This window comes from Ciconia boyciana, chromosome 26, assembly GCF_034638445.1.
Source record: "Ciconia boyciana chromosome 26, ASM3463844v1, whole genome shotgun sequence".
In the NCBI taxonomy this organism is placed as follows: Eukaryota; Metazoa; Chordata; class Aves; order Ciconiiformes; family Ciconiidae; genus Ciconia; species Ciconia boyciana.
Window position 1 is genome coordinate 755,658 of NC_132959.1, and position 24,742 is coordinate 780,399.

Below are 24,742 nucleotides of genomic sequence, written 5' to 3' on the forward strand. Positions count from 1 at the left end.
AGGACACCTGGGTCCCATGGGGGACGTGGGGAGGACCCGTGACATTTCCCCTTGCCTCCTGACCGAATTTCTCCCCGCAGCATGGCTGGGCAGGAGCACGAGGTCCCAGCAGCGCGGTTGGCTTCCTCCTGCCATTCAATAACCCGCTGTTTTGGGCACAACCTCATGACTTTTGGGGCCTGGCGGTGCAGGGCTCAGGGTCAGGCTGGATTCCCACCTCGGGGCCAGACGCGGCACGGAGGGGACGCGCTGCAGCTCCTTGGTGTTGCTGGCTGTGCGGGGTACCTGTCCCGGCATTGTGGTGCTGGCATCCCTGAGCTGGCAGAGAGATGGGGCAAATGGGGCACAGGGAGAGGGTGGCACTGGAGCCGGTGTGTCCCCTGTCACCCTCTGAGCACCCACCTCTGAGATCCCCCGTTGTAAACTCCCCTCCTGGGAGGGGAGGTGGGTCCCTCGCTGGGTCCCCACAAGCCAGCCCAAAGCTGGAAGGTGGCAGCGATGCCCCGGAGAGCCCTCGGCCTCGCGAGGCTCAGCCCTGCTTGCACCCAAGTCTGGGGCGATGTGACCCCGCGCGGCTGGGGGGACCCAGGCATCCGAGCACTGGGGCGGGGGGTACCCCCAGGTTGGGCACCCCGGGCACCTACCTGGCTGTGCCTGCGCCCTGGCCGCCCGCCCGTGCTCCCTCACATCGCGGCTCCCCAGCGCTGTGCCCGGTAAAGCTGATTACCCGCCGGCTTTACGGCTCTCTCCTCTGCGGCATCGCCTCCCGCCTCGCTCCAGTGCCTGGCACAGCCCCGGGGGGGGGCAGGGGAGTCCCCTTGGCGGGGTGCCGGGGCCATCCCCATGGTAGGAGCAAACCTGCACTCGGGGGCTCGCTCAGGTTTTGCACGCACCCAGTCCATCCCATCCAGGGGAATGGCTGCTCCCCAAAACCCCAGGGGGGAGGAAATCTCTGAGCCCTCTCCCCAGATTCCATCCCCTCCCTGCCAGCCCCTCTCTGCATCAGTGCCGGGTCCGGGGGGGCTCCTGGCCCCTGCAAGGACCCCGGTTACCCCAGCTCTCAGCATCCCACCCTGGGCACCCCCCTGGGTGAGTCAGGGTGCATGGGGCCACCCTGCTTTCCCCCTATCCATCGTAGGGTGCTGAGCCCCAGCCCTGGCTGCGGGGCTAAAAGAGATGCCCCTGCGGGCCAAGAGCAAGCGCCAGGCTGGGGTGCAGCAAAACGTCCCCCCCAATCCCCCCCCCCCAGGACAGCAATGACGACAGCACACAGGGTGGGAAGGGTTCAGCTGTATTGATTCTGGAAGGAAATACAGGCTGTAATACAGAAGCTTTGCAAGCACAGATACATACGTGGTCTCACCAGATCCCGCCGGAGCAGGGGGCTTGCGCTAGGGGCCTGATCCTGTCCCCAGGCAGGGAGTGCTGCGGGCGTTCCCCAATCAAGGCAAAAAGCTGAAATTTCCATCAACGGCTGGATGGACCCTTGCAGAGAGGGGAGCTGCCCGTGCCAGACCCCAAAATCCCCCTCACTCAAACAAAAAGCCTTCCTCAGTGCCCTCCTGGCAAACCAGCCCTGTCCTGGACTAAGCATCCTTGGCCTCATCCTGCTCTGAAAAGGGCTCCTGAGCTCCTGCCACCGCAGAAGAGCCCAACTAACCGCAGCCGAGAAAAACAGGAGTGAACCCCACTGGATGCAGGAGCCCCCAAAGCAGGGGTCCAAGGGGGTCCCACTGGGTCCGAGTGGGAGCGAGGTCCATCACCCCACCCGCCAAATCCATCTGGTCCCGGGATGCAGCTCCGGTGGGTTTTCACTTCCCCTACTCCATCTACCCTTGATGCCGTGCGGGGTCCCGCGGGGCTCCCAGTCCTGCTCCGGAGCAGCCCCCGCCTCGGCTAAGGCACAACTTGGCTGCTTAAAAAAAAAGAAAACCCAAAGGGCAAGAGGTGCCTCAGATGGGCAATACAGTACGTGGAGCGATGGGAGGGCATGCGGGCAAGGGGCTGGGAAGGGAGGTAATGCCCACATGGCTGCGGAGAGACGTGGGGCATCGCCTGCAAGCTGCCGGGAGCTCCCCGTGCCAGCACTTCAGTGAAATAAAAAATTGGAAAAAAAAAAAAAAAAAGGAAAAAGAAAAGAAAAGGGAATTTGGTGTTCAGATCAAAAAAAAAAAAAAAAAAAAAAAGGGTTGCAAAGGTGCTGTGCTCTCCTTGGGACAGCAACCCTCCACGGCCCGTGCCCACCAGCGCAGTCAGGATGATCTGCAACAGCATCGGGGCTCTCAGCTCAGCCTCTGCCCCAGCACCTCTGCGGATCCGCTCCTGCCGTGCTGCGACGCCCGACGCACGCAGGAGCGCGCAGCTCTGACGGGGATGGCTTTGCTTCTCCCAGTCCTATATAAAAAGCTTTGGCAAATAGATATAATCTACGGAGCTATTAAACTACAATCTCTTCCTGCATGGCTGTTCGGTAAACACAATTCCTCGGTGTCTTTGGCTGAAGTTTTAAAAAAATTCTGAAGCTGAAAAGCTTTTTTTTGTTTGGTTTTTTTTTATAGAAATAGATTTTTTTCTTTACAAAAAAAATTGAAGCATCTTTTAGCATTTTTTATATATATATATATATAAAATTCCTGCTATAGAAAACAAAAAACCCAACCTTGTTTTTTTATATCATTTTTTTAGAGGAAAAAAAATTTTCTTTTGCTTTGGGAAAAAAACTAGCTCGAGACGGCCAGGAAACACAGGAATGGTGCCACGGAGTTACATGATGCTGCAGTTTTGCACAGCCTGAGCCTGGGAGGAAGAAAGAAAAAGAAGAAAATTAAAAATAACCCAGTGTCACTAGCCATTTGCTCTGGCTGCGAAGGAGGCAGCACCGTCCAAGCGGAACCCTCTGGATGCCCACGGTGCCCGGACTGCGTGCGCCCCTGGCCCTCATCCGCCCTGGCCCTTGGGGTATAATAAATACCCCTTGGCTGGGGTATTTATAGCACTGAAACCAGAAATTTGAGAGCGGTAACATATGAAGGTAATAATATTGACTAATATTGAGGGTCTTAACATTCAAGTGCTGAAATATCCACGTTACCAGCATGAATAACGCTCAGCATGGTGGAACAAGAGCCGCGGAGGATGAGGGATGCTCTGGGGCTGCCGAGGGCGCCGAGCGTGGGATGGGGTGGGGAGATGCTACGGCCACATTCCTTTCCAATCCCTCTCAGACTCCATGCTCCCCTTACAAAGAGGCTTGTGCAAGCCCGAAGGTGCCCGGGGCAAGAGGAAAAACAGAGAGGAGGAGAGGAAGGAGGGGAAGGGACCCCCGCAGCGCTGCCTTGTTGAGAAAGGATGATGCAGGGACAAGGTGGAGACCCAGCAGCACAGGGACAGCCTGGACCCGGGGTCTGGAGACGGCACTAACCTGCCTACGGGGGCTGGAGTTCCCCAGGAGGTAGGTCCTGGTCACCAGGCTGTCCCCAAGGCCGATGCTGCCAGAGTCACCGACGCTGCGGTAGCTGCGGGTGACGGTCACACTGGAAGTGGACGAGCCTGAGGACATGGTGTTGATACCAGCGTTCTGGTTGCCCGACTTCTCGGCTGGCTGACCGCACGTGCCACAGACCACCGTGCGCGAGCGGAGGTTGTATTCACCGGGGTCCCCAGAGCCACTGCAGCTACCCTAGATGTGGGGGGGGGAACAGACAAAATGACCTTGAGCACCCGCCCGAGCATCTTCTGCCTTGAGCACCCTGCCCTGAGGACCAGAGCAGCACCGGTGTGACCCAGGAGGGCTCTTCAAGTCAGTCTTCAAAGAGGGTCCGCACTCCACCCATCCTTTCCATCACGTGGTTTAAAAATAATAAAATGTTATTATTATTATTATTATTATTATTATTATTATCATTATTATTATTATATTTATAATCCCAAACTCCTGGGTCTGGCACACTGCAGGTGGGTGAACTGTCCCTGCTGGCCTGTCCTTCCACCCCAGGCTCTCAGCACACAGAAGACATCTTAACTGTGCTTCTCTTGTGCTTGTCTAAGAGCATCCTCTTCCTCGCTGCCTGCGAGAGTGCAGGCTGACTGCTTTCCAACGGGAAATTCGCTCTTGGAAAGGATTCAGCCCCCAGACGAATGGGCAGCACTGGCCTGCAGGAGCTTGGCTCCTCCGCCCGGGGATAATCGATATCCGTCTCGGCACGGCTCTTCAGATCCAGAGAACTCAAAGGAAAGCGGATGATGGACGCCCCATCCTGCTCCTGTCGCACAGAGCCCCGGCGAGCGGCGTCTGGCAGGTTTTTCGCCAGTGTTGGGGCACAGCGTGGCGGTGACGGCATCTCTCCTTGCATGATTCCTGTGGGCATCTCGCGTGCAAGACAGATCTCTCCCGGCGGGATGGGCTTGGCGAGGGCTCCTGGGCCGCAGCCAGGGACGTTTTCTTCGATATAGGGAGAAGTGGCTGCAGCTCTGCTCCTGGCACGCTGCCCGCTCTCTGCCTGCTCTCTGCTCGCTGCTCTTCCTGGTGCATATTTCAACTCCGTGAGGGCAGCGATGATGGGCCGAGAGGAAGGACAAAGTCACCTCTGGATTTGTTCCAGCACCCTCGTGAAGCGGAGAGGATGGAGCAGCTGCCGTGGAGAAGTGTCGTCCATCAACTTCCCACCATCCTGTCCTCCACCTCCAAGCGACGCGAGGTACCAGCTCAGCCTCCCTCCTGGCTCCTCCAGCCCTTTTCGCGGCAGGTCAAGGTCGCTCAGGGTTGGAGATCACTTCCAGCAAGGTCTCTAGAGCTTTTTTGGCAAGCAGTAATCTTCTCCAGGTGCCAGAGGTCTGTTGGCTTCTCCTGTGTGGTTCTTTCCACAGCGGCCTCTCAACCGCCTTCTCCCATAAGGCCTGATCCTGTGTGATGCTGAGCCGCCTCCCACCCTGACTGGGACTGGACCCGAGCCCCCCCAGCATCCCTGTGACAGACCCCCTGGGACCAGCACCTTCCCCAGCGTGGTACTCACGTGGTGATGGCGGTGGTGGATGTTAACATCATCGTCGTCCTCATCCTCATCTTCATCGTTGATGATCACGGTGCGGACCAGTTTCCGCATGGCCACCTCCTGCGGAAGACGGGAAAGGAGTAGAGGGGGGGGTTCGGTGTCTGTCAACCCCCCCCGTGCCCCGACCCGGTGCTGCCATCGGGCTCTCACCTCCCCGTTGGAGTTGATCAGGGCGGTGCGCAGGCTGTCCCCCGAGCCCCAGCTGCTCTGGGCTTTCCACACCACGTTGCTGGGGGGGCTATGGGTCGCCCCAGCCCCCGAGGCCCAGATCTAGGGAGAAAAGCACAGAGAAAAGCAACGTCTCAGGTACGCAGAGCCCAGACCTCGGGGACGCCGGTCTGTCCCCCCCAAAAAGCCGCGCGCCAAGGAGCCTGCACCCTGGCTCCAACTGCTCCGCATCACCAACGGCCCGGCTGGGTTTGGGATCTTGGCTGGATCCTTCACCGGGCCGTGACTCACCGTGACCACCTGGCCAGCCTTCAGGGTGAACTTTGGGGGGAAGCGGTAGGTGATGGGGGGATCGTCTCCATTCTGCCGCTTGATCTGCCAGTTCCCCATCGCCTGGTCCTGCGAGCGAGAGAGCAGCAACCCTGAGATCCGCCGATTCCTCCCCAGCTTGGCCCAGTCCACCTCCTGCCCATGGAGTGAAGAGGGGCCGAACTACACCCCCAGGGACCCTCCCCAAAGGCAAACGCACCTCGTTGGACTTGTTCCTGAGACGGACGAATCTGCCCTCCAAGTCCACCTCCTCCACGCCGACGCGGCCGCTTGTCCGGGCATGGTGGGAGAAGCTGGTCCGACTCTCGCTGTCCTCCAGCTTCCTCTTCTTGGAGGAGCCCGGGGTGGACAAGTGGCTACGGGATGCACCTTTGTGGGAGGAAGGGCTGGGGGACAGCCTCAGCCTGGGCAGGAGGAGAAGGTGAGATGGAGCCAGTGAGGACACGAGGGCTGGGACCCGCATAGCCCACCGGGTGCAGCACCCTGTGCTCACCGCTCCTCCTCGCCCTCCAGCAGCTTGCGGTAGGCGTTGATCTCCATGTCCAGAGCCAGCTTGATGTCCAGCAGCTCCTGGTACTCATCCAGCTGCTGCTGCATGCGTGCCCGCATCTCGGCCATCTCCCGCTCCTTGTCGGAGAGCAGGCGCCGGTTGGTCTCGCGTTCCCTGGCCAGAATATCCTCCAAATCATGCAGCTTCGCCTCCTTGGCGGCCAACTGTGTGGGGAGAGAAGGTGAGGGTGGCTGCTCCACCTGGGGCCATCCCCAGGAGGGGACCATCCCCAGGGGCGGACATCCAGAGGAATCCCTTGGTCCTGACTCACCTGCTTCTGCAGCTGGCTGACTTCAGAGGAGAGGTTGTCGATGCGGATGCGAGTTTGCTGCAGCTCCTCATGGGCAGCACCCACCATGTTGCTGTTCCTCTCTGCCGACTGCTTGGCATTCTCCAGCTGGAGGACAAGAGGGGTGGGTTAGCAGCCCCAGCACCCTCTGCCCACCGGCACTCCGCAGGGCGGGGTGGGAAGAGGCCGGCGGCGTGCGGGTGCTGCTCACCTTCGCCCCGTAGGTCTTCTCCAGTTCCTCCTTGTAAAGCCTGATCTGGGCTTCGTGCTGGCTCCGCAGCTCCTGCAAGGCTTCGGAGAGCTTGCTCTCAAATTCCCGCTGCCGCCCGTTGTCGATCTCCACCAGCCGGGTCTCGTGGCGGCGCTTGGTCTCCCGCAGCTCCTGGGGACAGGTCAGGGGACACGGCGTCACCTCGGGGTGGGATCGGCTTGGGGAAGGGGATACAACACGCGGGGGGCGTTATCCCAAGCGAGCCCGGCACCGCGGCGGTACGTCGCAGCTCACCTCACTGTAAATGTTCTTCTGGAATTCGAGCTCTTCCTTCAGCGTCTGCAGCCGGTTCTCGGCGTCCACGCGGCGCAGCATCTCATCCTGCAGCTGCTTCTTGGCTTCGCTCAAGGCGCTTTCCAGCTGCAGGGAATTGAGAAGGACCGTCACGGCCGGCTCCTGGGGACTGTCCACGCGCGGCACCCGGCGCTGGCCGGGGAGCTACCACCCCACTGTGCCTCTGCCCCACAGTCCCCTGGCACAGAGGGGACCTGGGGGGTCCCTGGGGCAGTTGGGGACAGGGCTGCCACCCCTCACCTTGGCCACCTGTGCCCTCAGGTCCCGCACTTCAGACTCCAGATTCCTCTTCTCGCCCAGGGCTGTGGAGAGCGCAGCCTCCTTGGAGTTAAGCAAAGCCTCCACGTCCTTGAGGCGCGCCTGAGCGGTCAGCAGGTCCCCTTCCTTCTTGGCATTCCTGCAACGCACCGGATGGCACGGGTGAGCGGCACGGCAGGGAGAAACCCCGCATTGCACCCTGCACCCCCACCCCCAGCGCACAGAGCATCGCGTCCGCACCCCTCTGATCGCCCCCAAAAGAGTCGCAGATTGTACCTAACGCCCACTCGCCAAAGGGACCGGCAGGTCCCGGCCACCCGGCGTGGCCACCGCCAGTTTAGCCACTGGAAAGCAGAAAGGGCTGGGAAAAACTGGGTGGGCAGGAGGGGGCTGAGGGCTGTAACGCCCGTGTGCGATACGCACGCCCACGGCCCGGCTGCACCCACTAGAGGTCCGTGCGGACCAGGCCGGGGCGGCACAGAGCAGCGTGGCATGACAGGGGGCAGAGTGGCGTGACACGGGGCAGCACAGCGCGGCATGGCACGGCACGGTGCAGCAAGGCATGGCACAGGGCAGCGTGGTGTGACACGGTGCAGCGTGGTGTGACACGGTACAGCGCGGTGTGACACGGGGCAGTGCGGTGTGACACGGGGCAGCACAGGGCAGCGTGGTGTGACACGGTGCAGCGTGGTGTGACATGGGGCAGCGCGGTGTGACACGGTGCAGCACAGTGCAGCATGGCACAGCACAGCGTGGTGTGACACGGGGCAGCACAGCGCGGCATGGCACGGCACGGTGCAGCAAGGCACGGCACAGCGCAGCATGGTGTGACACGGTACAGCGTGGTGTGACACGGGGCAGCACAGTGCGGCATGGCAAAGAGCAGCGTGGTGTGACACGGGGCAGCACAGCGTGGCATGGCACAGCATGGTGCAGCACGGTGTGACACGGTGCAGCACAGCGCGGCATGGCATGGCACAGTGCAGCGTGGCATGGCACGGTGCAGCATGGTGTGACACGGTGCAGCACAGTGCGGCATGGCACGGGCCAGTGCATGGCACAGTGCACCATGGTGTGATACGGTGCAGCACAGCACCGTGACATGGTGCAGCACAGCGTGGCATGGCATGGCACAGTACAGCGTGGTGTGACACGCTGCAGCACGGCATGGCATGGCACGGCACCGTGACACGGTGCAGCACAGCGTGGCATGGCATGGCACAGTGCAGCGTGGTGTGACACGCTGCAGCACAGCGTGGCACGGCACGGCACCGTGACACGGTGCAGCACAGTGTGGCATGGCATGGCACGGTGCAACATGGTGTGACACGGTGCAGCACAGTGCGGCATGGCACGGGCCAGTGCATGGCACAGCGCACCATGGTGTGATACGGTGCAGCACAGCACCGTGACATGGTGCAGCACAGCGTGGCATGGCACGGCACAGTACAGCGTGGTGTGACACGCTGCAGCACGGCATGGCATGGCACGGCACCGTGACATGGTGCAGCACAGTGTGGCATGGCATGGCACGGTGCAACATGGTGTGACACGGTGCAGCACAGTGCGGCATGGCATGGCACAGTGCATGGCAGAGTGCAACGTGGTGTGATACGGTGCAGCACGGCGCCATGACACGGTGCAGCACAGTGCAGCATGGCATGGCACAGTGCAGCGTGGTGTGACACGCTGCAGCACAGTGTGGCATGGCATGGCACCGTGACACGGTGCAGCACAGTGCAGCATGGCACGGCACCGTGACATGGTGCAGCACAGCACGGCACGGCACAGTGCGGCGTGGTGTGACACGGTGCAGCACAGTGCGGCATGGCATGGCACAGTGCAGCGTGGGGTGACACGGGGCAGCACAGTGCGGCACGGCACGGCACGGTGCAGCGCGGCGTGACTCGGTGCAGCACGGTGTGATACGGTGGAGCGCAGCATGGCGTGGCACGGTGCAGCGTGGCGCGGAACAGTGCTGCATGGCGGGGCACGGGGCTGCATGGTGCGGCGGCAGCCGGGGAGGAGCGAGGGTCCTGGACCTGCCCTGGGGCCAGCGCTGCCCAACCAAGGCAGCCGTGGGGCAGAGAAACCTGCGACCCCTTGCCAGCGCCGGGAGGCTGCTGCCTCTCCCTGGAGCGGACGGAGGGCACCGGGCGACGAGCTGGGGCCGGGGGCTGCCCCACGTGTGGACGCGCCTCACCATGAGCTCGGCGGGCCGCTGTCGCTTGGCGGGTGCGGAGCAGCGATGCCAGACCCCCGTGGCCCCCGGCCGGGTTCAGCCTCCCAGCACAGGGCTGCGGAGGGGTCTGCCGGCCTCCAGCATTGCCGTGCAACCTCAGAGCCGCCGCGCCATCCCGTGCCTCCATTTCCCCCCCTGCTTTTTAAGCCCTCCGACAAGAAGTCAAGGCCCTTTCTTACAGGCAGCAGACCCGAGACACATCGCTGTGTGCCTAGGGAATTTGATCCGGCTAAACCACCAAAACGCAACCTGACGCTATTTTGGTAGGCCCTATAAAAAGAGAAGGCCCAATGCTCTTTCTGCGGCACCCAGTGGCCGTCAGCACCGGGGTGGCTTGCACTGTCGGTTCATGACAGATTGTCACCCCACCTCCCTCAAAATCGGGTGCACCCGGGGACCGGCATCGGCTGCGGTGCCTGCTCGGCCGTGGGCGAGCACCGGCTGCACGCCGGCGCGTGGTGCGCATTCCTGGGGCGGTGAGCACGCACCCGCGCCATTAGATCATGGGTAAAAAATACCAGGGAGGGGCGTGCGGCACAGACGGCGTTCAGCCTGCAGGATCCAGGAGGAGGTGGTTCGACTCCTCTCCTCCTGCCCACGGGGACCGAGACCCCAGGCCAAGCAGGGACCATACCCACATATGTGGGAAGCTCCTATGTTGCTTGGCCAACAGCAGATTTTCCTGCATTTCTTTCTGCTTTCGGACCTGAGCCAGCACGGAGAAGTTGTTCCGAGATATTCACGTCGCACGAGGCCCTGCCGTACTCGATTAGCCCCCTTTTGCAGGGAACCGCGGTCCTGCTTGCCGGAGGCGGCTGCCCTAGCGCCACGCCGGCGTGTCCCCCCCCCCAACCCACTCCTTTCGTGCCAGTGACTCATAGGACAAAAATGCCATCTGGGAGTGGATCCGGAGCCTCCTCGGCTCATTGCAAGCAACATTCGAGGCTGAGTTTTCCCATCTGACAGCGGCTCACCCTTGCAGCCAGCGTGGCCACCCCGGCACTGCAGGCAGGGTTTAATCCTGCTGTCCTTGATCGAGTTAACCACCGCTTAACTCTGGGAAGAGCTTGCCCTTGGTGTTTTGCTTCCGTAGCTCTCTGCTCACTGTGTCGGCTGCAGAGACTTGGGTACAGGGGGGGGTCACCGGCTCTTTGGGATGGGGCTTGTGGCATGTGGCATCCTGAAGCCTCCGACTCTTTAGGGGACACCAGTACCATTTATAAGTGAAATACGGAGAGGAAAATGCTGAGGTTATACTTGCATCTCCACAGTGGTGACACATTCGCCTTCTCCAGGGACTGGAGGGATCCAGGGCTCAGGGCAGAACGCACTGATGCCCAGAAAGCCTCACGGTAAATCCCAGAAGACTTGAGGACAAACCCCTTTTCCTTAAAAGCCTCCTGTGCTCAGCTCTGGGTTACACCGGGGAGGAGCGGAGATGGGAGCTCAGAGCTCACCGGCGGGGCTGCAGCGGCGGCCGCTGCGGGGCTGTTTGGGAGCAGTTTTGCAGGAAGGAGAGGGGTGAGAGGAATCCTGTCCTGCCCTGTGTCCTTTCCTCCAGCGAGTCCCGAGGTCTGTGTGACACAGCTCTCTGGGACCTCAGCATCTCCCCTCACGTTCCTTCAAAACGCAGCCCTGACCCCGAACGTGGCAGCCTCCAGACGAGATTTCAGCACGCGTCCTGCGCCAGGGACCCCTGTGCCCACGGGTCCACGCAAGCCCTTGTGATCCCTGTTCCAGCCCAGCCAGGGTTTGGGTTTTCCCTTCCCCTCCCATTGGGTCCTGCTTTTATTTCCCCTGCAGCCTCCCGGGCTCCAGCTGGCGCTGGGCTAAAAATAAAAACTTTCATGGCAGCTGCGTCGCTCCCGCTTCCCTCGGCAATGGGACGAACGGGGACCTTCCTCCTCCTCCCCGGAGGGTTTCACTGGTCTCCCCATCCTACCTGCTAGAGCCTAAAAGATCCTAAATCCTCTGCCAGCCAAAAGCGAAGCAGAGATCCACCCTGCAGGGCTGCCTGCCTGCAGCCACGGGACATAGGCTCAGCATCCCGCAGGATTTGATCCCCTGTGCCCGGAGAGTCGGGTGTAAAAACAAGCATTTATCGAAGTCAAGAGGAGAAAACACAACAGAGGCACCAAATCCTCAAGAAACAAATGTCTCAAGAGAAAAGACGGAGGGAAAAGGGGCCTCAAGACGTTTTATTTTTAGCTTTTAAAAGCAGGAAGGAGGGGGGAAAAAAAAAAAAAAAGAAAATTGCAGCTGAGCTGCCAGAAAATCCAAATGTTAATGGAAAGTTGGACCTGCTCTGACTGTACTCAGCACAGACACAGAAACGAGCCTGCAAAGCTGACGCGATGGCTTCAAAAAGGGCCGGGGCTGAAGACCCTCGGGGCGGTCGGTCCCTGCAGAAGGTTCGGGGACAGCCCCGCAGGGCAGCGCCCAGCATCTGCTACTGCTCCCCTTTGCTCTGCCCCAAAATCCCGGCCCAGAAACCTGGCAGATCTGGGCCCTCCCTCTGGAAAAGCTGAGGCCAGAGCCGTCGGAGCTCACGGGAGGTGAGCAGCTTTGGGCACGTGCCCTGCCGGGCTGACGGAAGGGTGCCAACCCTCTCGGAGAAGCCAAAGCCCACTAGATGCATTTTAGGAAACACCCTTTGGTTTCACCCTACTACTGATCACCACGAGCCATTTCCGAAGCACGAGGCTGCTCCCGCGGGCGGAGCGGCTGCCGTTCAGCGCGGCGGCACTTGGGCTTCGCACGCTGGAAGGGAACCAACGAGGTGGGATGAAGCCAGTGGGAGAAACGGTGGGAAGGAGGGCGTTCCCCTCCTTCCCTGCCTCCAAATCGCAGCCGCCCCACCCCAGACAAGGTGCCAAGCCAGGGGAGCTTGCAGGCTCATGCCCCATCTAGAAATCTTTTTGCACGTCTGCAAATCCCCAGGGACCGCCGCTTTCTTTCTCACCTTGCTGCCAGGGAGCCAGGCGACACACCAGCCTGCTCCCCTGCAACCCTGCCCCAAAACTGGGGAAACGCTACCCCAGAAAAGGCGTTACGACATATTTACAGGTGGGGAAACTGAGGCAAGGGAGGCATCATGTGCCCAAAGAGGTTTGTGATGAACTTGATTGCTGGGAGGACCCAGAAAACCTGCTCTGCCCCACCTTGGGCTTGCTGCTCTGCACTGCGCTGCCTCCAGCACCTGGGATCGGTCCCAGGGATCGCTCCCCCACCCCAGGGATCGTTCCCCCATCCCAGGGATCGCTCCCCCACCCCAGGGATCGCTCCCCCTATCCCAGGGAACAGAGCCCCAAAGGAAAAGCAGCAGGGACAGCATGAAGAAAGGCGGTCTTGGGAAAACCTCTGCGGTGGGGCAATGGGAATGTGGCAAAGCAGCTTCTCCCAGCTCCTGACTCATCTGTGCCGCTGCGCCTTTGCCAAATCACCAGGATAAACATAAGCCGGTCTCCTAGCAGGGGAACTGTAAATAGCCAGCGAGATGTATAGCGAGGACAACATCTGCACGGAGCCGGCATCCTGTTAGGCACCAAAACCCCTGCCAAATGGCAGCCAGGGGATGCCAGCGCTGGCAGTGTTCAAGGATGCATGGAAACAGCCCCCACCCTCCAGCGTCAGCTGTGCCAAAGCCCCTTTCCGGTGCCAGGCTCGGTGCCGGCCATGCCGCAACGCTCCTGGCACGCTCATCCCTGGGGCCGAGGGGCTTGCTCAGCTCCACGTGCCCCCAGCCGAGCGAGAACAGCTTGTTGGCATCTCCTAAGAGCTGGGCTTCCCCCTCCTGGAATCGGGATCTGGCCTTTCCTTGCATCCTTAAAATGAACCAAAACCACTGCTTTGTTGGGAACCAGAAAAGAGCATTTCACCGGGATGCAAACGGACCCTTCACTCTCGGGTTCCCAAAATCTTAAGTCATTCCTGTCCCTCCACAAACCCCATCTCCAGGAGCCTCGCTGGGAGTTGCGGGCTCGTACAAAGTCCAGTGTGACCGGACCCGATCACAGCTGATCCCTCCAGGAATCAGCTACAAATACTCCTCACGAAGCCTTTAGGAGCTTTTCTCCTTTCGCTGGATATGCCAGAGCAAACGCCCCATGCCCACGCACCGTCTCCCCGCGGCCTCGCCTCTCACGATGGGGAAAAGCAATTAGGCTTCATCGGCACTGCAACAAATCAACGCACGTGACCATGGCGTAGACTGACAGCCCCCCTCACTGCTTAAAAGCCAGAAACACAATTTCAGAGAATAAACACTATATTAAAAAGCCTCACGCACCCCGTGCTGGCTGGGGAGCCCCGGTGTCACTCGCTCCCCGTCCCGGGCTGTCACGCCAGCGCTGGTGACTCACCCCAGCCTTCGCCAGCAGCTCGAAATGGAAATCCCAAGTCACCAAGTGACGCTGCTGTTTGGGCAGAGTCCCCCCTAGTAACAGGAGGGCTCCGTGGTTTTGAAGGGCGGATGGTATTACCGGAGGGGTTTCATAGCCAGAAAAGGGGGTTTTGTCAGCTCCCACATGGGAGTCGATGGGGGGACGGACGGGACTTGGCTTTCCACTGCCCACGCTGCGCTTTTGGGGGCCCCAGGTGAGGTTTGCATCAGGCATAAACCTATGTGTCTGCATAGACAAGGGGCAGGATTTACTCTCCACAGACGTGTGCCCCAGCGCGGAGCAGGCATAACAGCTTCCCACAGGGTCTGCCGGTGCCTTGCTGCCTGCGAACGCCCTTGCTGCCTGCGAACCCCCTTTCACAGCTGCCTTTAGCTTTTCCAGGGTGCAGCAAGCCACAGGATGCAAAAAGGATGCAAAGAGCTGGGAAAGGGCAAGCGAGCATCGGCTGCTGGAAGTCACCAGTGCCAGATCCCAGCGCCGCTCGTGGCTGAGCCTCGGGGACGAGCGAGCAAAACGAGGGCAGAATTTCCCTATGGATTCCCTTCGCCACCGAAACCCCGGCTTACCGGGGACAAGCAGAGACCCAGGCCTCCAGGCTGGGATTACATGCAAAGTGCCACCAGTTAAAACTTGATTTAGCGACGCTGGTCCAGCCCCAGGTTTGTCCCCAACGCTGCTATTGCAGAGCTCGGCAATTTGTCTGCACGGCGCACAGGAAAAAAACTCGGCCGATGTTTTTGTCTATGCAGGTCCCGAGGGCATTGGCTGATCCTGGGGTTTCCAGAACGAGGGCTGGTTCCTCGCTTGCAAAAACTGCATTTTCCATTGAAAAAAAAATCACCAAAGACCTTAAAAACCTGAACATCTCAACAGGTTGGAAAACCACGCTCAAACACTGATCAATCCCCACTCGCCAGCCCAAGCTCGGCACAACCCCAAACCGTATCTTATGAACATGCCAGCTTGCCTTTTGCTGGCTTCCCATCGAATTTTGAACCAGGTTATCCGAAAGACACTTGACGGCCTAGACTTAAGCCATCTTAAATATAGATTAAAGCAATAACGTCCTTCAGCAGGAAAAAGGAACTCTCTAAAAAAAGACTGGAATTGTGCTGAAAAGAACATTTTTTTAGACGCAGCTCAAATACGTGAATACACCACCTTCCACATTGCTCACTTCCCATCTTCTGAGGACAAGGTTTCAATAGAAAAGGCACAAGAAGAAAGCTTGTTTTTCCAATCCAGAATTTACTAACAATTTGTAGTGTTGTATATAATAATATAAAAGCCCGTTTAAAGCTTCAGCCTCCATTGTGCACCCTTCTGCCTCTGGGAAGAGGAGAGAACAAGGAAATTCAAAGTATTCGTTGCAATACTGTGCACGTTCACAAGGGCGACAAGTGCAGTTCCGTATCTTTAATATAACGGACAAATATTCACCCAACAATTACATTTTGGGCAGAATGAAATGTAAGGGATTTTGCTTCGTCTTGACTATCTTACTCCGACACGGAAAATTCCAGTTTTTGCAATAACTGGGTTCAAAATTAATGGCAAAGTTTTGTATGTAAATTTTTTTTTTTTTTGCCTCTAAAACGACTCCTAGTCTTGCACCTCCGCAGAAATCCCAGAACATTAGATTTACTTTCATACATCCTTCTCTTGATGAATGAGAAATGCAAAGTCTACAAAACACCGCCTTAAAGGACGATGACAAAGTGCAGATTCCCAGTGTTTCCCTGGGGGATTTGACACGGCGGGGAGAGGCCTTACAAATGTAGTTAAAAACAGTGAGCTGAGTCATTCGTATTAATCACTTCTTCAGGACTGGGAGCGTTGGGACAGGGGGGGAAAACAGCCGTAAGCTCGTGTTTCGCTGGGACCTGGCAGCTGGCGACGTGGCCGGGACTTGGGGCAGCGGAGAAGGAGCAGGGATGCAAATCCCAGCCCCAGGAGCAAGGAAAAACGTTGCCACCATGCAAATGTGGCGGTCGCCTCCTTTCCCTCTGCACACACGTGTGGTCCGACGGCGTCTGTGAATGCAAAGCTTTGCAGCCCCTAAGCGGGGTGATGGAAAGCAATGAGGAGGTTGCTCTGCTTATGGGGACATCGCCGTCCCGGCTACGCTGTGGGGAGAAAGCTGCACCCCAGCCAGTGCCTGCTGCATAGCACCCATCCGCAGCTGGGAACAGGGTGCCTGGGCAAGATGGGACAAGGCGGAGGGGAGCCAAGAGAGGCAAAACGGGGAGCAAGCTCAAGGTCTCCTTTTTCCTCTCCAGCAGCAGCAGCTCACCCCATTTTCCATAAATCCAGGTACGCAAAGCTTACCAGCAAATTTTGCCAGCAAAATTTTCTTAAGAAACAAAGCGGGGGATTGTTTGATCCAGCTGCCACCCATCTTTGTGGGAACAAGAGGGTTTGCTATCAGGGCTCAGAGAGCGCAGATAAAGGCAGGCGAGGTGTTTATATTGCCGCAAGGTTTGTTTGCATGCAGCGGCGGCGAGGCCAGCGCGGGTTGCACTGGAGCCGCCTTGTTTGTCCACTTCAGCTGCCGGCGTGAGTCACCGCCGGCGCTGCGAGCTCCCGGCTGCACCGCCTCTGTCAGGATGGCTGCCGGGATGGGTCTGAATGCGATGCCATCGGGAAAACGCAGCTCAGCGCAGGGACGAGCAGTGGCGAAGATGAACGCTGGTGTTTTGCTGCGCTCTGCCATATGCAACCGGTGCAGCAGATGCTCCCGGCACAGCTCTGCCCGCTTTCCCTGCCAGCACGCACTGTGCCAGGACGAAGCCCAGACCTGCTCGGTGTCTGTGCAGGAAATAACCACTTCCCCACCAGCAAGGACTGCAGACGTGGCATCCCTAGAAAGTGCAATTTAGCCCCAATTGCTGCATGCACAGAATCGCCCCGCAAGCGGGGCCGCTGCAAGAGGCTTCAGCCTCTCCATTACCTCCCTCCTGCTCAGCCCCACGTGCCCGCACAGCACTCGCCACAGGGCAAGCCCCAGTCCGGCAGCTTTTTGCACTGGAGCGACGGAGCCAAGGCTGGGTTGCAAAAGGCGGCGCCGCCTGCTAGTTGGGCCACGCGCGCCGCAGGTTTGCCTCTCTGCCCTGCAAATGGGGGCTCCGGGTGCAACCCAGCCCGCAAAAGCGTGATGCCACGGAGCAAATCTGCTCTCCCCAGGACTCTGCTTCGCCCCTAAAGCCCATGGCATGAAGGCTCAGCTTTGCAAAACTCTCCGTAATTTCTTCTAGAGCCCGCAGGGAGATGAGTGGGGGGAGGAAGCGAGCGCAGCACGGGGCTCTGCGGAGGGGCATCCCTGCACCCCACAGATGCTGCCCGGGAGCGGGTTATCCACGAGCACCCGTCACACCAGGAAGGAAGGGGCAGGCGAGCGTGACTGCCAGAACGGCGGGGGCCTCCCAAAGACGAGGCGAAGCATGGCCCCGCGGCGGCCGCACCCTGCTCCAGCCCAAAGACACGCAGCTGAACGTGACTCATCTCCCTGCTCATGCCCTGGTGCCGGTCTCCAATCCTTCTCCTGCCCTGCTGCAACCTCTCTCCCTATCCCCACGGAGGAGGAAGAGGCGTTAAAAAAACCACGGAGAATGGCACAGAGGTTTTATTGCCACCATCCACATCCTGCTTCACCACCGGGCTGCAAAGGCTCTGCGAGCACGGCCAGGGCTGGATCCAGAGCCCTCCCCAAAACCAGCGGCAAGCCCAGAGCTCTGCTCGGCCACCATACTGCAAGGAGAAGGGGACAAGTGGCTCTTCCGAGTGGGGACTGGGAGCTGCAATGGGGCAACTGGCCACCTCCAGTGCTGGAAAACAGCCGGGTGCCCGTGAGCCCTAGGGCCAAGTCTCCTTTGGGCTGCTACCCCTTTGAAGCTCACACGTTGCACATCCATGTCAAGAGCTTGGACTTTTTTTTTTTGGGCTCACATGACTCGGAGCTGGGGCTTTAATGGAGAAAGCACGTCCCTAAACTGTTATTAAATAAAACTCCAACAAATTGGCACTACCGAGCTCGGCCTCCAGCTGAGCTTTGCTCAGCCTGGGCTGGGAGCACCAAGCCGCATGGCAGGAGGACACAAATGTTGAAAGCAGGAGCCAGAACAAGTGGCTGGAGGTGGCTTTTGTCCAGGAGGGTTGAAAGACCTCTGCATTCAGAAACTCTTTCCTACAGAGGTGCTTCTGGGCCACTCGCAGCCCCGATGCAAAAATTCAAAAGCTTCAGGAGAGCCATTGCTCGCTCCTAACCCTGGCTCCATCACCTCTTTGCAGGGACGCGGTGCCAACACCTGCAATAGTGCAACCCCGTACTTAAGCAGGGTAAAGTACGGGCAGCGGGGGATTCACCACGTATGCTCCCCGGGCTGTTGGGGAACTTTGTCCCTGTTGCTGTCACACCTCTTGGCTCTAAACATGGGAAGGCAGCAATAGAGCACCATGGCTGGCTGCAGCTTGGAGGATAACCCCAGCCACAGGTGCCTTCACCTTCATCGTGGAAAGGAAATTGGTTTATGACCGACGACGGGCAATGCTGACTCAGCGTCGCTCAAGAACAGAGGTGTCCTAACCCCAGTTTGGTTTTGTGGCATCTCTGCGGGCTCGGTTCAATGCACTTCATTAACCAACTTCCACCTCCTTTGTCTCTCCTTAACACCCACAGCCCCGGATCGCACCGTGGGACTCAGACACGCTGCAACGCCCTTCACATACTAAAACGGGGCTTTTCCAGGACGGCCGAGCCCAGCCGCCTCTGCACTAGGGGCTGGTGCACGGGGCTGCAGCTGCCACCGCACCGAGCGGGGCCGGGGGACCGCGCCAACCCCTTGCAGTTGTTCAGCTTCACACTGGGGCTATTCAGCCCTCGGCAGGGAGGGGAAGGGAGCGGAGGCAGGTGGGCACCCAGCCCCGACACCCCGGTGAGGGGCTGCGGGTGACTGATGGCGGCTGTGGACGGATATGGGTTTCACATAGAGCCGGCCTCAGCTGTTTGGGAATGTGCCAAGCCGGTCACAGAGGAAGAGGCTCAGCAAACGGCCTCGCAAAGAGAGCGGGATAGGGAAATAGGTAACGTAGCTGGTGGCAGGACAGCGGGAGGCGATTCCCAGCTCTACCCCAGGGCAGCCCATCCCGAACCCACCGGGCTGATGCTTCCCGGGGACTCCTCCACGCCAGCTCTAATTTTGGCCAGGAGCAGGGGGAGAGCTCCAGTGGCTTCCTCCTATCCAGGCTGCCAGCAGCAAGGAAGGAAACTGCTGCTCCCAAAGGGCATGAATTTAGCAAAATAAGGAGCTGGCAGGAGCTCGGTGTGCCCCACCCCACCCCGGCCACGCCACCCTCTTCGCATGCCTCTGCCGAGCACCGCGCCAGGAAAGGCTCTCACTTCTGCTGGACTTCAAAGTTTAAACGTTAATGGGATTCAGACAACTGAAGTGACGCGCGTGAGGCTGAAAAACACTTGTGGCAGCAAGCACGGCCAGGGCAGGCTGGGACGCGCTGCACTAGGTGCTGTACAGGGGATGGATGCATTCCCACACCAAAACCAGCCCCGTTTCCCTTTGCAATTGCTTCTCTTTAATCCCCCAGCTCTGAGGTTAAGGTCCTTAATTTGCCAGGGTGGATCCTATCGTAATAAAAATGTTTAAGGCAACGGGATTTCCTCTTGTTCCCCTCGTCCCTGGGAACACACCACACAGCGAGGGACGGCCCAGCCCTGCAGCAGGACAGGGTAACAGCAGTGTCTGGAAGACGCCGGCGAACGCAGCCAGCGATGAGAGCAGAGCCACAAAACAAAAGTGCTGGAGCCTTTTCCTCCGCCTGAGATCATCCTGCTTGGGGAGCTGGGAAAAATTGGGGCTGGAGGTTTGCACAGACAAGAAATATCCTCACATGGAAATAGCCAGGGGCTAACGAAAGCCTCAACCTCGAAGCAACGGGGCGTTTGCCACGGAGCCTTTCAGCCCCGCAGCGTGCAGGGAGGGCAGGCGTGCCCACCCAGCCATCCTGAGCTGCCGGGTGTGGATGTCAGGGGAAAATAAATCTGTCCAGAGTGCTGGAGACTCAGGGCAGTGTCTTTAAGAGGGTCCCTGAGGGGCATGGGGGGTCCCGGACCAGCCCTGGCTCTGCGTCGCCTGCTCCCCCAAAGCATCACCCAGCTGCACAAGCTGTTCTTTGTTTGCTCCGAAAAGGGCAAAGCCTCCTCCGAGCCAAACCGTTCCTTCCCTGGCAGGGTTTCTATGAGACGGGGAGGGGGGGAACAGCCCAGAAGCCTGAGGTTTCTCCCCCACGCAAAATGTTCCAGCACAAGCACATTGCTGCTAGAGGCAGTGCCCGGCCCTGCAGCAGGGAGGCTTTTTTTTTCCTCCTCCGTTTTCCAATAAATGGGTCCTGTTTACCTGCTCCTTCCTGGGAGGTTATCGCTGAACCCAGCACCAGGCAAAATCCAGCTGGGATAGGAAAGTGCTGTGGGGTTCATCCCAGCCCTCTTTGCACGCTCGCTGCTGCCTCCTTTGCTCTGCCCTTGGACGAGCTCCCCCCCTGCAACGACCTTTGGAAAACAGATATTTTTTTTTTCCTCATTAGGGCCAGGGATGAGATCTGGGCCCGGGGAGGAAGAGGCGCTGCCAAGGCACCAGCTTAATCGGGTTAGGGGCTGCAATTCAGGAAGCCATCGCTCATCAGCCGCACTGCTAACGAGGGCCTGGTTCCTGTTTCGGGGGAGAGAGCCGGCCACAGCACAGCCACCCCTTGCCCACGGGAGTGGGGCACTGAGAACCCCCCCGGGGCTCCTCTCTCCGGGGATGGAGGTGCCCAAGGGCTGCATCCGTACACCCCTGCACCCCCAAACTGGGGCTTGCACTGACAAACACCTCTGCCTCGAGGATCTGGGATGGGGCGAGTCCTCGGTGGAGCAAGGCAAGGGCTGCGGCGCCTGTTTTCACCCCACAAGTCAGGAGCCAGCTCACGGAGAGGGGGTGATGGGCAGGACCGGGGTGCAGAGCATCTCTCCACAGCAGGCCGGTGCCATCCTGGAGCCTGTGCGCTCCAAAAGCACCTGCCTGCCCCTCCTTGGGGACCGTAGGTCAGGGACACCTGGGACAGGGACATTTCAGTCCCTGGCTCTCCCCACGGTCAGGGAGGGGACGATGCCAGGCGCTGCCAGCACCTCTGAGTCACCAGCCGCCCTCGCCGCACCCTCTGCTTCGCCTCAAATGCGGCTCCGGCACAGCCAGCGGCCACACAGAGCTGGGGAGCCAACGGGGAAGCCCAGGGGCTGGGGACACGTGTGGCATAGGGCCGGGCAGCAGTGCCTGCAGGGAGTCCCTTGTTCTGGGGCACAGCCAGCGCCAGGCTGCACGGGGATGAGGGTCCCCTGGTACAAGGAGCCGGGGTGGGTGCTTTGGGAAACCCTTCCTGGACCAGCATCGAGAGCAGCCGAACGGGCGGCGGGAAGGGTCCAGCCCGAAGGGAAGGGGTGGCAGCAGGCACGGGGCAGGCAGCTGCCTGCAACCTCTCCAACCCAGCTCTGCCCCAGGCTGGCCAGACCTTCCTCCACCCACGCAGCTCTTGCACCAGCGCGTCAGCAGCTGGTGAGACTGGTCTCCCGTTTGCACTCCCCGTCCCCCATCCTGCCAGCACCTCTTCCCCCACCCCAGACGGAACACCCAGCTCCTCTCCCTCCTGGGGTGGGCCCAGCACCCGCTGACTCCACCAGCACCAGGCACCGTGCCCGCAGCCAGACACGCCATGCCGCGACACCCCCAGCCCCCCGCCCTCCCTCCTGCGTGGGCGAGACAACCCCGGCAGCGGGCAGGGGCAACGCTGCGGGTGCCGATAACGTGGCCCCAGAGCCGCCTGCCCCGCGGCAGATACCCAGCGCTTCCCTCGGGGCTGACGGGGAGAGCGAGGGGAGCAGAGGGCTGCTAAGTCAGTTATTAACCAAGCAAAGTCACTGCAACCGAGGTCAGCAAAACTGCCCGGGACAAGGCGCTGACCCAGGGGCTTGGGGTGGGCAGGCAGAGCCGGCAGGACCGGTACTTTCCTGCGCAGCCGGATGGCAGAGAGCGGAGCAATGCCCGCACCGCCTGCCCTGCCACGAGCGCGGCACACCGGTCCTTCCTGGCCCCGTGAATGGCTCTGACCCGTCTGCAAGGTCGGGCCCCCAACTGCCCCTTTCCTCCGTGCCCTAAAGATTCGGGGCACCCCAGCCAAACTGAGCCCTAGGAGCAACATGGCAGCAGATTTGTGCCCCTCTCTGAGCAACTCTACCCTATCGAGAAGGTCCCCAGTGACACGAGATAAGCTGCAGCCCCTTGGCAAGGATTTTGGGGGTCGGAAAGCAGCCCCGATACTGCTGCCCAAGGAAGCAAGGCTCCCTTCCCCTGGCAGAGCCGCTCTTCCATCTCACAAACCGTGACTCAGAGACGACTCAACACATTGAATCACCTCTCTCCTTCAGAGAATGTGCTCACCGCCCGTTCTCCAAAGACAGCAGTCCGAAACCCCACTGAAACCCGCCTCCGAACCCAGAGCTGCTCTTTGGGAATCCCCTCGAGTCAAAGGACTTTTTCAGGTGAATCTGTCAGGGTTAGGGAACAAGCACAACAAGCTCCAGGAGCGCAGCCCGTCGCAGGAAAAAGCTTAACACATCTTTTTTGCAGGGACCGCTCTGCAGCACAGCCAGCTCTGGGCTGAGCACGCAGCTCTCAGCCAGGGACGGCTGCAGGCCGGGCATTTTTTCCAGCCCTCGAAAGATCGCAGCCAAGATAGTTCTGGGTTTGCATAAGGCAGCAAAAGCCTTTAGACAGCTCAGCTCCTCATCTCACCAGCTCCTCGGGATCTGGCGAGCAGGGATCTGCCTTGCAGCGAGCAGGATGAGCAAAGCCACCTTATCTAGGGACACAGCCGCAGCAGCGCACGGGAAACAGAAAGCTAAATATAAAACACTGCACTGCTTTCAAAGACAGCTGTAAAAGGCTGCACATTCACTCCCTTCCCAGTAGGTAGAATATTTATGGCATCTTCTGAGGAAGTTAATTTTAGCCTCATTTGGTACAGACTCAAAGCGAGGCGTCCAGAATAAGAGGCAAAAGATCAAATGGAGGAAGAAGGGGTTGTCCCGCCACTGCCCAGCCCGGATCCTGCCCCGAGCCAAAGCTGATGATGGAAAGGGACCCGCTCGCTCCTTCCATGGAGTGGGACTCCGGGAGCCGAGCACGACGGGGCTGTGCTCCCAATGCCACGTGGGCTGGTAGAGCCCCGGGGAAGCCCAGCGGCCAGTCCCTGCCTGGCCAGCAGCCCCGTGCAGGGACCCGCGTCCTCAGGGGATCCGCGCCGGGCATCTGCCACGGTCCCGAGGAGAGGAGGGCAGAGGCACCCAACAGCAGCAGGGTGGTGGCAACGAGGTGGGCATTTCTGATGTCAGGAAGGGAAAGATATAAACCTGATGGGAAGGGGCTGGGGGGATTTGAGCCTCAAAGCAGACCTGGAGCACATCACCCAGAGCCGATGGGAAAGGGATGCAGGCATTGCCCGAGCACTGCTTGCCCCAAAGCAGGGGACCCCGCCGAGTGGGAACAGCTCGGCACAGGGAGGGTTAAGGCAAACAAAACCCGAGCAGGTTCTTTAACTGGTGCCAAAGACAGCAGAAGAAAATAGGACGAGCAGGCGAGATCTGTGGGCAGGACAGAGCCAGCTGGCTGGCACCGCTTCCCGGTCTGCGCTGGAGCGCATTTAGGAATAGCTCCAAGATGACGAACGCGGAGGGGCCGCCAGCCCAGTGCTCGCGTCCTGCGTCGCACAGACCCTCCCCAGGAGACCGGGGCATGTCGGCTCAGCCCCAGCCCCGAGCTTTCGCAGCTCTGCTCCCAGATCCCCCCTCCAAGGGCACTCCGGCCAAAGATGGCGCTTGGAGGGAGAGTGGGAATGCCGGGAGAGCTTCCCTCCTCTCTCGGTCCCTGCCACGGACACTCCTGTCCCAGCCGGGTCACGGGTTTCCCCTCTCCCTGCCTCCTCCAGATCACTCCTTCCTCCCTCCCGGCTCCCTGCCAAGCATGACGACAGCGACCGTCCCGCCACGGTCCCCCCCCCGTCCCCACGGCACTCACCGGGCTTTCAGCTCCTTGTGCTCCTCCCGGACTTTGCTGAGCTCCAGCTGCAGCCGAGCTCTCTCCTTGGCCACCGAATCCAAGGTCTTGCGGGCATCCGCCAGCTCCGACTCGTAGGCGGCCTTGATGCCGGAGACCTCACGGCTCACCACCTCCTCCGATTCGGTGATGCGAAGCCGCAAGCCGGCATTCTCCAGCTCCAGCGAGCGCACCTTGTCAATGTAGACGGCCAAGCGGTCATTGAGCTCCTGCAGGTCCTCCTTCTCCTGCAAGCGAGTGATGCGGGTGGGGGACAAGGGGGTCCCTGAAGCCCCGCTGCGGGTGCTCCTCTTCTGCGAAGGCGTCGCCATGGGGTCCGGTGTCGAGGCGAAGGACACGGCGCAGGTCACAGCTCAGCGTCCCACGCCACCCACCCAGCTGTCTCGGCTGCTCCTGGTTGTCTCAGTGACTTGCTTATATCCCAGCTGGGCTGTGCACCGGGAGGAGGAGCTGCGAGGAGGCGGGTGGAGTTATCCGAAACCTGGGTGGAGACAACCCACTTGCATCAGTCAAGGCCCTTGCTTGGGAAAGGCTGGAAAAGCATCCCTGGGAACTGGGGCCTTGGGAGGGTGGCTCTGGGGCAGGCAGCCCAGGGTGACCCCCTTGCAAACGCCCTGTGCCCCCCCCTTTCCAGCGCGATTCCCCCAGCTGAGGCTGGCTTTCAGCCTGGGGGGACTCGGCAAGGGCAAAGCGCACCCTGAGAGGGGCTGCAGCAATGGGGTGCGGCCA

General features: G+C 59.9%; 1 protein-coding gene across 1 annotated transcript; it reads right to left on the reverse strand.

The window, feature by feature from the left end:
- Positions 1-1,275: 1,275 nt before the first annotated feature.
- LMNA (lamin A/C) lies at positions 1,276-24,433 on the reverse strand. The gene is made up of 12 exons (XM_072846625.1): positions 23,975-24,433; positions 7,194-7,350; positions 6,894-7,019; positions 6,600-6,770; positions 6,371-6,496; positions 6,043-6,263; positions 5,749-5,953; positions 5,511-5,618; positions 5,202-5,321; positions 5,013-5,111; positions 3,422-3,679; positions 1,276-2,796 (listed from the first exon to the last, which is right to left on the reverse strand). The coding sequence occupies exons 1-12, from the start codon at positions 24,322-24,324 to the stop codon at positions 2,764-2,766; spliced, it is 1,974 nt and encodes a 657-aa protein (XP_072702726.1). The 5' UTR covers positions 24,325-24,433; the 3' UTR covers positions 1,276-2,763.
- Between the last annotated feature and the right edge of the window lie 309 nt (positions 24,434-24,742).

Bases quoted from the DNA above. Each gene is read 5' to 3' on its own strand.
- LMNA (XM_072846625.1), bottom strand. From the start codon at position 24,324: ATGGCGACGCCTTCGCAGAAGAGGAGCACCCGCAGCGGGGCTTCAGGG. The intron at 5,954-6,042 runs GTGAGCACAGGG...CCTCCTGCCCAG, and splicing joins CTGGAGGGCGAGGAGGAGCG to GCTGAGGCTGTCCCCCAGCC. The intron at 5,619-5,748 runs GTGCGTTTGCCT...TCTCGCTCGCAG, and splicing joins TCAGGAACAAGTCCAACGAG to GACCAGGCGATGGGGAACTG.